General features: G+C 46.5%; 1 protein-coding gene across 1 annotated transcript in view; it reads left to right on the forward strand.

The window, feature by feature from the left end:
* Positions 1-9315, forward strand: part of LOC140429079 (coiled-coil domain-containing protein 80-like) — a 43616-nt gene extending 34301 nt beyond the window's left edge. The window contains exons 5-7 of the mRNA XM_072515636.1: positions 4084-4187; positions 7483-7563; positions 7860-9315. Of these exons, the coding sequence (XP_072371737.1) occupies positions 4084-4187; positions 7483-7563; positions 7860-8143 (469 nt within the window). The 3' untranslated portion in view covers positions 8144-9315. The remainder of the gene's footprint in view (positions 1-4083; positions 4188-7482; positions 7564-7859) is intronic.
* The last annotated feature ends 4330 nt before the right edge of the window (positions 9316-13645 follow it).

A 13645-nucleotide genomic window follows, 5' to 3' on the forward strand; every position in this document is an offset into this window, starting at 1 on the left:
CACCCTCCCCCTCCTCCAGAATGTCCTGCAACCACTTCGAGACACACTTGATCCTAGCACCAGGGAGGCAACATATCATCCTGGAGTCTTGTTTGTGGCCACCGAAATGCCTGTCTATTCCCCTTACAATTGAATCCCCTATAACTATTGAATTCCCACACATTTTACTCCTCCCTCTGGAGCAGAACCAACCTTGGTGCCACAAGTTTGACTTTTGCTGCTTTCCCCGAGAGGTCATTCCCCTCAACAGTATCCAAATTGGTATATCTGTTCTGCAGGGGAAGGGCCACAGGAGATTCCTGCACTGCCTGCCTAGCTCTCTTACTCTGCCTGGTGGTCACCCATTGCCTTCCTGCCTGCGGAGTCTGAGCCTGCAGTGTGACCACCTCTCTGTGCTGTCCACAACACTCTCCACCTCGCGGATGCTCCACAGTGTCCGCAGCCGCCGCTCCATCTCCGAAACCTGGGCTTTCAGGAGCTGTAGCTGGAGACACTTCCTGCTCACGTGCTGGCCCCGGGCACTGGGAATGTTTCCGGCCTCCCACATAGAGAAAGAGGAGCAAGCCAAGGCTGTGAGCTCTCCTGCCAGGACTTACCCCTCTACGTTAAACCGTTGGAAGATGTTTTAGTGGCACGGTAGCACAGTGGCTAGCACTGTTGCTTCACAGCGCCAGGGACCCAGGCTTGGGTCACTGTCTGTGCGGAGTCTGCACGTTCTCCCCGTGTCTGCGTGGGTTTCCTCCGGGTGCTCCGGTTTCCTCCCACAAGTCCCGAAAGACGTGCTTGTTAGGTGAATTGGACATTCTGAATTCTCCCTCTGTGTACCCGAACAGGCGTCGGAGTGTGCTGACTAGGGGATTTTCACACTAACTTCATTGCAGCGTTAATGTAAGCCCACTTGTGACAATAAAGATTATCATTATTATTAAAAACCCACCTGGTTCACTAATGCCCTTTCGGGAAGGAAATCTGGTTTGTGACACCAGACCCCCAGCAATGGGTCTTAACTGCCCCCTCAAGGGCAATTAGGGATGGGCAATAAATGTTGGCACAGCCAGCGATGCCCACTTCCCATGACAAATTCTTGATCAATTAGGCCAGTGGGCCGACGAATGGCAGATGGAGTTTAATTTAGATAAATGTGAGGTGATGCATTTTGGCAGATCAAATCAGGCCAGGACCTACTCAGTTAATGGTATGGCGTTGGGGAGAGTTATAGAACAAAGAGATCTAGGAGTACAGGTTCATAGCTCCTTGAAGGTGGAGTCGCAGGTGGACAGGGTGGTGAAGAAGGCATTCGGCATGCTTGGTTTCAATTGGTCAGAACATTGAATACAGGAGTTGGGACGTCTTGTTGAAGTTGTACAAGACATTGGTACGGCCACACTTGGAATACTGTGTGCAGTTCTGGTCACCCTATTATAGAAAGGATATTATTAAACTAGAAAGAGTGCAGAAAAGATTTACTAGGATGTTACCGGGACTTGATGGTTTGAGTTATAAGGAGAGGCTGGATAGACTGGGACTTGTTTTCCTGGAGCGTAGGAGTCTTAGGGGTGATCTTATAGAGGTCTATAAAATAATGAGGGACATAGATAAGGTAGATAGTCAACATCTTTTCCCAAAGGTAGGGGAGTCTAGAACTAGAGGGCATAGGTTTAAGGTGAGAGGGGAGAGATTCAGAAGGGCCCAGAGGGGCAATTTCTTCACTCAGAGGGTAGTGAGTGTCTGGAATGTGCTGCCAGAGGTAGTAGTAGAGGCGGGTACAATTGTGTCTTTTAAAAAGCATTTAGATAGTTACATGGGTAAGATGGGTATAGAGGGTTATGGGCCAAGTGCGGGCAACTGGGACTAGCTTAATGGTAAAAACTGGGCTGCATGGACTGGTTGGGCCGAAGGGCCTGTTTCCATGCTGTAAACTTCTCTGATTCTATGAAATTTAAAAAAAGGCAAGTCATGGAGGCAATAAGAATGAAGGGGGTGGCAGCATTTTAGCAAGAACGTGAGAATTTTAAACTTGAGGCATTGGGGACTGGGAGCCAATGGAAGTCAGTAAGGACATGACGGATAAATGGGATGTGTTGTACGATACAAGTCAGGCAGCAGAGCTGGGATGTTCTAAAATTTACAGAAAATGGACAGGACAGCATAAGAATAGTTGAGTTTGAAGGTGACAAGTGCATGGATAAAGACCTCAGCGGCCTCAGCAGAGGTAGAGTTAAGCTTGGTAACGTAATGAAGGTGGAAGCTGAAGATCTTTGTGATGGAAAGGAAATTGGATCTGAAACTCAGGGGGAGAGCTGGATTGGATGCTGAGTTTGCGGAAGGTCTCATTGAGATAGAACCAGTGGTGAAGGACCACTGTGTTTGTGGTGTGGCCAGGCTGGGGAGGTGAGGGAGGAATGGGTCCAGAGGAAGTTCACAAGAACGATCCCTGGAATGAAAAGCTTGTCGTATGAGGAACGGTTGAGGACTCTGGGTCTCTGCTCGTTGGAGTTTAGAAGGATGAGGGGGGATCTTATTGAAACTTAGAGAATACTGCGAGACATGGATAGAGTGGACGTGGAGAGGATGTTTCCACTTGTAGGAGAAACTAGAACCAGAGGACACAATCTCAGACTAAAGGGACGATCCTTTAAAACAGAGATGAGGAGGAATTTCTTCAGCCTGAGGGGGGTGAATCTGTGGAACTCTTTGCCGCAGAAGGCTGTGGAGGCCAAATCACTGAGTGTCTTTAAAACAGAGATAGATAGGTTCTTGATTAATAAGGGGATCAGGGGCAATGGGGAGAAGGCAGGAGAATGGGGATGAGAAAAATATCAGCCATGATTGAATGGCGGAGCAGACTCGATGGGCCGAGTGGCCTAATTCTGTTCCTATGTCTTATGGTCTTATGGTGTAGGTGGCAAAGTCAATAGTTCTGGTTTTCCTAATGGTTAGCTGGAGGAAATATTATTTTTTCAGCACTGTTTGGCAGATCACAGAATCGCACAGTGCAGAAGAGGCCCTTTGGCCCATCGACTCTGCACCGGCACGTGACAAACACCTGACCTAAATACCTGACCCCATTAACCAGCACTTGTCCCAGAGCCTTGAATGTTATGACGAGCCAAGTGCTCATCCAGGTACATTTTAAAGGATGCAAGAAAACTTTAAACACAAGAATGAGAATTTAATATTTGAGAAGGTGGGGACGAATGGCTTGTCAGATATCACAGAGTCCGCAATGGAGAGGTAGAGCCGTGTGTCATAAAGGGGATATGGTGCTGTTGTGTACTGGTCACTGGTCTATTAATCTAGAGGCCCAGATGAATGCTCTGGGGTCATGGGTCCAAATCCCACTACGCTAGCTGGTGGAATTTAAATCCAATTAATAAAATCTGGAATGAAATACTAGTCTCAGTAACAGTGACCATTGATCGTCATTGATAAAGGCAAGTGTCCCATATACCTTTTTCACCACCCTATTAACCTGCCTTCCGAGATCTATTTACAAACACTCCAATGTCCCTTTATTTCTCAGGACTTCCCGAGGGCCTGTACTGCGCTGTAATGTTCTATGCTCTATAGTGTGGTGCCATTCATTGAATATTTCCTTGTCAAATTGCTCCTTCCAAAGTGTAACACCTCACACCTTTCAGGATTAAATTCCATCTGCCACTTTTCTGCCCATTTGACCATCCCGTCTATATCTTCCTGTAACCCAGGAATATTGCACCAGGGTTACAGTCACAGAGGATGGTGACTTTAATTTGAGCCATTCTGGTTCAATGGGAGGGGCGAAACCCCAGCCGTCTGTTTGTCAGCGGGCCGCCATTCGCTGGCAGCGGGATTCTCTAGTCCCATCGCTTGTCAATGGGGTGTCCCATTGAAGCCACCCCGCTCCACCAGGAAACCTGCACTGCCGGCGGGAACAAAGAATCCCAACGGCCGGAGAATTCTGGCTCTTATTAAAACCTCAAATTGAGAACGGGTACTGGAAATGGGACAATTGAAATATTTCAGCAGTTTGGGAATTGCAAGAAAGAAAAAAAGTCTATTGATGGGGCTACGTGAAATTCACATTGGCACTATTATTCTCAGGATACAGTGGAAACGAAGACTGTTGATAATTTCATCTCCTTCTGAAGAAGAGTGGGCGTTTCAACAGCAGGCCACAGCGTTACACGGTCAGGCTTGCTCTCTGGGTGAGTTATTTCAACATTACCTTCATCTTTCACTTCTCTGCCCCGTGGCAGACAAAGCACCAATTTCTTCCAGTATTTTACAGCAACAGATCTCCAATTGGTGGCGTGCTGGGGGGGATTTCAACACTCCTCAGCCATCAGATGCAAGTTCTGCTGGGGATACCGATCCAGGATTCAGAGGCAGGAGGTTTGGTCTGCTCTCGCTGAGGCATTTCAACATACACCGTACTAAATGTACTTAACTTAAAGTCAATTTTGCACAGGAAGAGATTCACAAAAATCGTTGGCACAAACTTCTGCTTAGGTTTATTGGTGTTAGTTGAGGATGATTATTAGCCAGAACACAGGAAAGAGTCCATCTTCTTTACAGAAAACCATGCTGGAAGCTTCAGCAATCACCAGAACTGGCAGGTAGAACTGGGTAAATGGTAATGGTCCAAGATGGCGTCGGTTCGAGGCGACTTCTTGGAAGCTGTGCCCAGGATACCCTCTAATTTTATCTTTTACTCTCGTTCTATGCTTCTAAAACTTCATTCTAACTGTTTTAAACTCTCTAAAACTGTTCTTAACATTATATTCTGCAGTCTCTCCTTCCCTATGTACGGTATGCATTGTTTGTACAGCATGCAAGAAACAGTACTTTTCACTGTATACTAATACATGTGACAATAATAAATCAAATCAGTTCAGAGGTGACTATGCAACAAGCTCAGTTGCCTGACTGGCCTCCTCTTATTCCTACCTAACCACAACAGAGTACAGGAATGAGATAGAGAATCTGGTGAACAGGTGCGCTGACAATAATCTCTCCTTCAATGTCAACAAAACGAAGCAGATTGTCATCGACTTCAGAAAGCGTAGTGGAGAACATGGCCCTGTCTACATCAATGGGAACGAAGTAGAAAGGGTCGAGAGCTTCAAGTTTTTAGGTGTACAGATCACCAACAGCCTGTCCTGGTCCCCCCATGCCGACACTATAGTTAAGAAAGCCCACCAACGACTCTACTTTCTCAGAAGGCTAGGGAAATTTGGCATGTGTCAGGATAAATGATGGATTATAGGCGAGTGGCACTAGACTCCACAGAAAAGCAGCTGAACCCACACTCATATCACGTGGTCCTCTCAGGACATTAGTTTTGAAGCAGATCCAGAAGTGTCTGAAACACTCGAAATTGCAAAACAGATTATGGATAGGTGTGGAGGTCTCAGTGTCAGCTATGACCCTCACCAACTTCGACAGATGCACCATAGAAAGCATTCTTTCTGGTTGTATCACAGCTTGGTATGGAGCCTGCTCTGCCCAAGACCGTAGGAAACTACAAAAGGTCGTGAATGTAGCCCAGTCCATCACGCAAACCAGCCATGGACTCTATTTCTAATTCCCGCTGCCTCAGAAAGGCAGCCAGCATAATTAAGGACCCCATGCACCCCGGACATACTCTCTTCCACCTTCTTCCGTCAGGAAAAAGATACCAAAGTTTGAGGTCACGTACCAACCGACTCAAGAACAGCTTCTTCCCTACTGCCATCAGACCTTTGAATGGACCTACCTCGTATTAAGTTGATCTTTTCTCTACACCTTGCTATAACTGTAACATTATATTCTGCAGTCTCTCCTTCCTTCCCTATGTACGGTATGCATTGTTTGTACAGCATACAAGAAACAATACTTTTCATTGTATACTAATACATGTGACAATAATAAATCAAATCAAATTTAAAAAAAACTTAACACTTCATCTGAAAGACAGCATCTCCAACAATGTGGCACTTCCTGGAAACAGGACAGTGCTGACAGCCAAGTTTACTTTTTTTTAATTGACTCCCTGGATATGGTCATCCATATTTATCACCCATCCCTAGTTGCCCTGAGAACCGATGAGATTAATAGGCCATTTCAGAGGGCAATTAAGTGCCAACTACCTTGATGTGGGACTGGACATATAGATCAGCCTGGTTAAGGGCATCAGTAAGCCAGTTGTGGATTTTATAATGAAACGATAATTTCAGTTTTTACTGATTTTCTTTTATAAACTGGGGCGAAATTCTCCCCCAACGGCGCGATGTCCGCCGACTGGCGCCAACAAGGGCGCCAATCAGACGGGCATCGCGCCGGCCCAAAGGTGCGGAATGCTCCGCATCTTTGGGGGCCGAGTTCCAACATTGAGGGGCTAGGCAAGCGCCGGAGGGATTTCCGCCCCGCCAGCTGGCGGAAATGGCGTTTGTTGCCCCGCCAGATGGCGCGGAAATGCGGCGCATGCGCGGGAGCATCAGTGGGCGCCGACAGTTTCCCGCGCATGCGCAGTGGGGAGAGTCTCTTCCGCCTCCGCCATGGTGGAGGCCGTGGTGGAGGCGGAAGGGAAAGAGTGCCCCCACGGCACAGGCCCGCCCGCGGATCGGTGGGCCCCGATCGCGGGCCAGGCCACCGTGGGGGCACCCCTGGGGTCAGATCGCCCCTCGCCCCCCCCCCCCCCCAGGACCCCGGAGCCCGCCCACGCCGCCTGGTCCCGCCGGTAAATACCAGCTTTGATTTACGCCGGCGGGACAGGCAATCTCTGGGCGGGACTTCGGCCCGTCTGGGCCGGAGAATTGAGCGGGGGGTCCCGCCAACCGGCGCGGCCCGATTCTCGCCCAATCTCCAGTACCGGAGATTTCGGCGGGGGCGGGGGCGGGATTCACGGCGGCCAACGGCCATTCTCCGACCCGGCGGGGGGTCGGAGAATGACGTCCCTGATTTCAAAATCTTCAATTGCCACGGCAGGATTTGAACTCACGCCTTTTGAATTATTTCCAGTAACATAACCGTGACACAGCCTTATCCTAATTGATGCTCAAATCCTGGTGTGCAGCTTATCCCCACAACCTTTTGACTCAAGGTGAGAGTGCTACAAACTAAGCCACATCAGGGACATTCAATGGTGTGAGACGGGTGACTCAGGTGGTCTGAGTTGCTGTGACAATTTGCATTTGGAGCTATGTATAGAGGGGTAGGAGCTTTCCATTACATGGCTGATCAGGAATCTCTCCCGCTCTTCCCACCTGCCATTGGTGTGTGTTGGAAGGATTTACAGGTTGATATCCGACCTGTTTGGCCGCGTTATGCACCTTGCTCGGCCATCACCTCCTGGGGTGGGGCTCGAACCTGTGGCTTCCGGCTCAGAGGCAGGGATGCTGCACCACAAGAGCTCCACACAAGATCACTTCCGGCAGTATTAAATCATAAATGCAAATATTCTGTAGTGTGTGTATATTTAATAAGAGAAGCAAACATTCTTTGTGTTCTGTATTTGATCAGGAATTCGCCACTTTATCCTGCTGAAGTTGGTAGGTTCAGGAGAAGACTCTTCAGGATCTCTGGAATTATTTCCATTGAATGGTAAGGACAGTTGTTGGGTCATGTATTAGTTCATGCAAAAAGTTCCGAGTGATGGTGACATGTTCGGTTTGACAACTCAACCAGAAAGCAGTACCTCCAACGCTGTAGCACTGCTTCAGTGCTGCACAGGAGTGGCAAGTCCAGGTCACGAGCTCATGTGCTTACGTGGGGTTTGAACCTATAGTCTTCTAACCTTGAAGCACGGGTGTTGCCGACCACATGCGGTTGATGGGACTTAGTGCAAGAGCAAATCAGATGTGTTTGTTAAAATGTTTGCTTTAATTCACTTAACATAGGGAGGTCCAAGGTAGAGACGGAGGGGCTTTCCTCGATCGTGGTCAGAGGCCTTCGTGAACACTTCCAGATCAGCGACGAGCACTTTATGATGCTGCTAATTGGTAAAGACGGCACCATCAACTCCTGGTACCTGTCTCCTATGTGGTCGCTGGAGACCATTTATGAACTGGTGGACTCCATGCAGCTCAGGCAAGAGGAGATCAAGCTTCAAAAGACACTGGGAATATATTGTCTGGAGGATGATTCTTCCCCTCATTATCGTGGATATCCTGACCATGCGTAGCAGCACAAGAGTGAGAAATAATGATTACTTGAGACTTTGATCACATTTTTAAAGCACCAGCGTTATGAACTTTATGTAATTAAATATATAATCAATTTATATCAACAAACATGCATTGGATAGTTTACAATATCAATGTTATTACTGCACTTTGTACTTGTTAGGATAGTGCTGTCTGTGCAGCAGTAACCAATACAGTAGTTTCCCTCATGATCTAAGTTGTCTTTTTGATGCTGAATGTTTTAACTTTCATCAACCCTTAAAGACACAAGACATGGAAAGTGCTCCCATATTTACAGAAATTCCTGCATCATCCCTGCCACACTCAGCCAGGCACAGGTAAAAGCTGAACATGTTTATAGGTGATCACCCATCACTTCTACTGCCAACATCTTTCTTCCCTCTCTATTCTATCGATGCCAGCAGTGATTATTGTTCTCTGAAACTTTCCCCTCAGCTCCAAATACCCCATCCGACATATTACTCCTCCTTCCTTTATTCTCCTGATATTGAAAACAAGATTATCCAGGTCTTCAAAAACCAGAACTCCTGTACATAGGAACAGGAGGAGACCATCCAGCCCCTCAAGTCTGTTCTGGGATACCTAGAAACATACATAGAAAATAGAAGCCGGAGGAGGCCATTCGGCCTTTCGAGCCTGCTACGCCATTCATTACGATCATGGCGGATCATCCCTCATATTGCCTTCTCCTCATATCCCTTGATCCCTTTAGCCCCAAGAGCTGTATCTAATTCCTTCTTTAAATTACACAACATTTTGGCCTCAACTACTTTCTGTGGGAGTGAATTCCACAGATTCACCACTCTCTGGGTGAAGAAATTTCTCCTCACCTCCGTCCTAAAAGGTTTACCCCTTATCCTCAAACTGTGACCCCTCGTTCTGGACTCCCCCACCATCGAGAACATTCTTTCTGAATCTACCCTGTCTAATCCTGTTAGAATTTTATAGGTTTCTATGAGATTTCCTCTCACTCTTCTTAACTCCAATGAATAGAATCCTAACCGACTAATCTAATTAAGGTCAGTACCTCAACTGCATATATCCACCTTTGTTCCCTTAATACCCTTACCCAACAAAAATCTATCAATCTCAATCCTGAAAATTTCAACATCCACAGCTGTTTTGGGAATAAAATACCAGCTTTCCACCATTTCTTGTCTGATTCATTCCCAAATGGTCTTGATTTAATTTAAAGATGGTGCTCTCTTGTTCTTGATTGTCCATCAGAGGGAAAAGTTTTCTGTACCTATCCTGTTGATTCTCTAATCATTTTCAGCACCTTGACTGGACTTTCTCAAGAGGACTTTCTCAAGAGGACTTTATTGCAAGGGGCTTGGGACTCAAACTTAAGCAAGTCTTGTTGCAACTATGTAGGACTTGAGTGGGACCACAGCTGGCGTACTCTTTGTACCAAAGGAAGGATATACTTGCATTAGAAAAGGATATAATGAAGGTTTACTCAACTGATTCCTGGGATCCGAGGTTTATCCTATGAGTATTGATCCTTTGAAGTTGAGTGGCATGGGCCTATGCTCTCTGGAGTTGAGAAGAATTATTGAGACCCAAGACAAATCTGAGAGGCTGTTTCCTTGGCTGAAGAGTCCAGAACGAGGCACAATAGTTGCAGGAAAAGGGGTCAGACACATAGGCCTGAAATACTCAAAGGGTTGCGAATCTTTGCAATTCTCTACCTCAGAGAGCTGGAGATGCTCGGTCATTGGGTTCATTCAAAGGCTGAGACTAATAGCTTTTCAGATTTTATGGGAATCAAGGGATATGAAGATCTACAGGAAAGTGGAATTGAAGTCCTGGAGCAGACTTGAGGAGTCTTGAGGCCTACTCCTATTTCTTATGTTCTTAATTCAGAGGAACGCAAGCCAAGTTCCTGCAGCCTAGCCTTATAACTTAACCATTTACGTCCCGGCAAGATCTCACTCCAGGTGTGAATTAGGGGCTGGTTTAGCACAGTGGGCTAAACAGCTGGCTTGTAATGCAGAACAAGGCAGCAGCACGGGTTCAATTCCTGTACCGGCCTCCCCGAACAGGCGCCGGAATGTGGCGACGCGGGGCTTTTCACAGTAACTTCATTGAAGCCCATTTGTGACAATAAGCGATTATTATTACAGAATCTAGGCTGCCATTCAATGCAATATTACTTTTTTAATATACATTTAGAGTACCCAATTCATTTTTTCCAATTAAGGGGCAATTTAGCATGTTCAATCCACCTACCCTGCACATCTTAGGGTTGTGGGGGTGAAACCCACGCCAACACGGGGAGAATGTGCAAACTCCACACGGACAGTGACCCAGAGCCGGGATCGAACCTGGGCGCCGTGAGACTGCAGTGCTACCACTGCGCCACCGTGCTGCCCAATGCAATATTACTGAGGCGCTGTCCTTTGCATGAGAGATTAAACAGAGACCTTGTCGGTTGAAATGGTGATTGTTAATGTTCCTGCAGCGTTATTCAAATAAAAAGAGCAGGGCAGTCACATTACTCCATCAGCTAAAATTAACTGATCATTCATGGCCTTTTTAGTGGAATTTGATAAGTGCACAATACCTGCCTAACCTAACCCCAAGCGTATCTTCACTTTGTAGCAATTCATTCACATTGAAGTGATGCAGGATGTTTGAGTTGGAATCCCCCCAACCCCCACATGTGACTTGAGAACAAATTCTAGGCTGACAGTGCAGTGTTGTACTGGGAGAAGGCGACATTGTTGGGAGGTTTATTTGTTGGAGAAGCTGTTAAAACATGACCCTGCTTGTCCTCTCCAAGGAACGTTAAAGATCTTAACTGCATTATTGAGAGGGGTGCGGAGGGTTCTTACCAGCATTCTGCTCAACACTTATCCTTCAATCAACATTACTAGATTGGCTCCAGCAATAAGACGGCTGTCCTATGGTGAGAGGATGAATAAGTTGAGCCTTTGTTCTCCGGAATCACTCTGTTTCCTTAGAAACTGGAGTGCTCCATTTCCTTTCTATATTTCCCTTTTCCGTTTCCATTTTAACGTTCTCTTTTCAGTTAGGTCATGCTTTGTTGAAGTTTTCCCACCTCTGTTTTACATCTTGATCTCTTTTATTTGAAATGAAATGAAAATCGCTCATTGTCACAAGCAGGCTTCAAATGAAGTTACTGTGAAAAGCCCCTAGTCGCCACATTCCGGCACCTGTTCGGGGAGGCCGGTACGAGAATTGAACCCGTGTTGCTAGCCTGCCATGGTCTGATTTAAAAGCCAGCTATTTAGCCCTGTGCTAAACCAGCCCCTGGTATTTTGACGGTATTTTGGCCGTTCAAGTGAAATGACCTCCCAGATTGTTTCCATTGCGTTTGCCCCCATTTTGCACAGTTATAACTTTAATTCTTCGAACTGTATTCTAAAACTAAAAGGTATATTCTAAACCATATGAAACAAGAGGACATCAAGAGGAGTCCGTGGCTTTGTCACCGGATTAATGATCCAGAGTAAGGCTCTGGGGACTTGGTTCGAATCCCACCACGGGAGATGGTGAAATTTGAATTCAATAAAAATCTGGAATTAAAGGCTTAGTGACCAATGAAACCATTGCTAATCATCGTGAAAACCCATCTGGTTTATTGATGTCCTTTAGGGAAGGAAATCTGCTGTATTTACCTGGTCTGGCCTACACAGCAACGTGGTTGTCTGAAATGTCCGAGGAATGGGCAATAAATGGTGGGCCAGCCAGTTACGCCCACATCTCATGAATGACCAACATCATTCTGAGAGGTTGCTTCCCCTGCCCTGGAGAATTTAGAACTAGGAGCACAGCCTCAGATACAGGGCAAATCATTTAGTATGGAGATGAAAAGAAATTGCTTCACTTAAGAGGACCGAGAATATTTGGAACTTTCTACCTCATAGAGTTGTAGATGCTCCACCATTGACTATATGTAAGGTTGAGATAGACATGTTTTTGATCTCCAGTGTATCAAGTTTCATAGGGGGCCGGCAGAGAATACAGATCAGCCATCACCATATTGAATAGCGGGGCAGGTTGAGGAGTCTTATGCTCTACCTCTGCTCCTATCTATCTGCTCCTAATTCTTTTTTTATTCATTCACCAGATGGACACATTGCAGGCAAAGCCAGTCTTTGTTACCCATCCCTAATTTTCCTTGGGAATGTGGTGTTGAGCTGCCTTCTTGAACCACTGCAGACCCGGTGGTGTAGGTACACCCACAGTGCTGTCAGGGAGAGAAATCTAGAATTTTGACCCAGTGACAGTGAAGGAACGTCGATATATTTCCAAGTCAGGATGGTGAATGACCTGGAGGGGAACTAGCTGGTAGAGGTCACAGGTTTGGAAGGTGCTGTCTAAGGAGCTTTGGTAAGTTCCTGTAGTGCATCTTGTAGATGGTGCACACAGCTGCTACTGTGCATCAGTGGTGGAGGGAATGACAGATGGGTGCCAGTCAAGCGGGCTGCTTTCTCCTGGATGATGTTGAGCTTCTTGAGTATTGTTGGGAGCTGCACTCATCCAGGCAAGTGGAGAGTATTCCATCACACTCCTGACTTGTGCCTTGTATGGTTGGGGAGTGGTATTGTCACTGGACTGGTAATCCACATACCATAAATGATCAAAAAAAGATGATGGACAGTCTTCGGGGAGTCAGGAGGCGAGTTACTCACTGCAGAATTCTCAGCCTCTGATCTGTTCTTGTAGCTCCAATGTTTATATCGCTGGTCCCAGTTACATTCCAATGGTAACTTGTAGAATGTTGATGGGTGGGGAATCCAGCAATGGCAATGATGTTGAATGTCAACTGGGGCATGGTTAGACTCTCACTTGTTGGAGGTGTTCATTACCTAACACTTGTGTGCCACGTATGTTTCTTGTCATTGTCAGTCCAAACCTAAACGTTGCCCGGGTCTTACTGCATGCAGGTGCAGACAGTGTTAGTTTCTGAGGCAGGGAGGCCTTGTGGTGCAGTGGGTTGCGCCCCTACCGTTGGACCAGAAGCTCCGGGTTCCAGTCCCAACGCCAGGCCTTGGTGGCCACAGAAGGAGCATTCATCGCGGTTCAACGGACTGATAATCAGCTCGGATATCCTTCTACCACTTATTCCACTATTCCCCAAAGGGTAAAATAACTGTATATGGATGTGAAGATATACTATGAACAAAAGTATCTGAGGACTTGTGAATGGTACTGAACACTGGGCAGGCAATTATCACCAAAGATCCCCACTTCTGACTTTTGGTGGCGGAAGTTCTTTGATGAAAGCTGCTGAAGGTGGTTGGGCCTAATTCACACGTTTGCTGAAACGGATAATCTTGTCATTCTCATGTTTCTGTTTCAGGGAGCATACATATCGCTTACAAATCGGCACCATGTTCTCTAAATTACAACAACGCTTCATTGTCTGTGAAGTGCTTTGAAAGGCTCGACAGAAATGCAAGTTATTTATTGTCGGATGAGTCTATAACTGTGAATTTTATTTCCCAATA

Source organism: Scyliorhinus torazame, chromosome 9 (genome assembly GCF_047496885.1).
Source record: "Scyliorhinus torazame isolate Kashiwa2021f chromosome 9, sScyTor2.1, whole genome shotgun sequence".
Taxonomy (NCBI): Eukaryota; Metazoa; Chordata; class Chondrichthyes; order Carcharhiniformes; family Scyliorhinidae; genus Scyliorhinus; species Scyliorhinus torazame.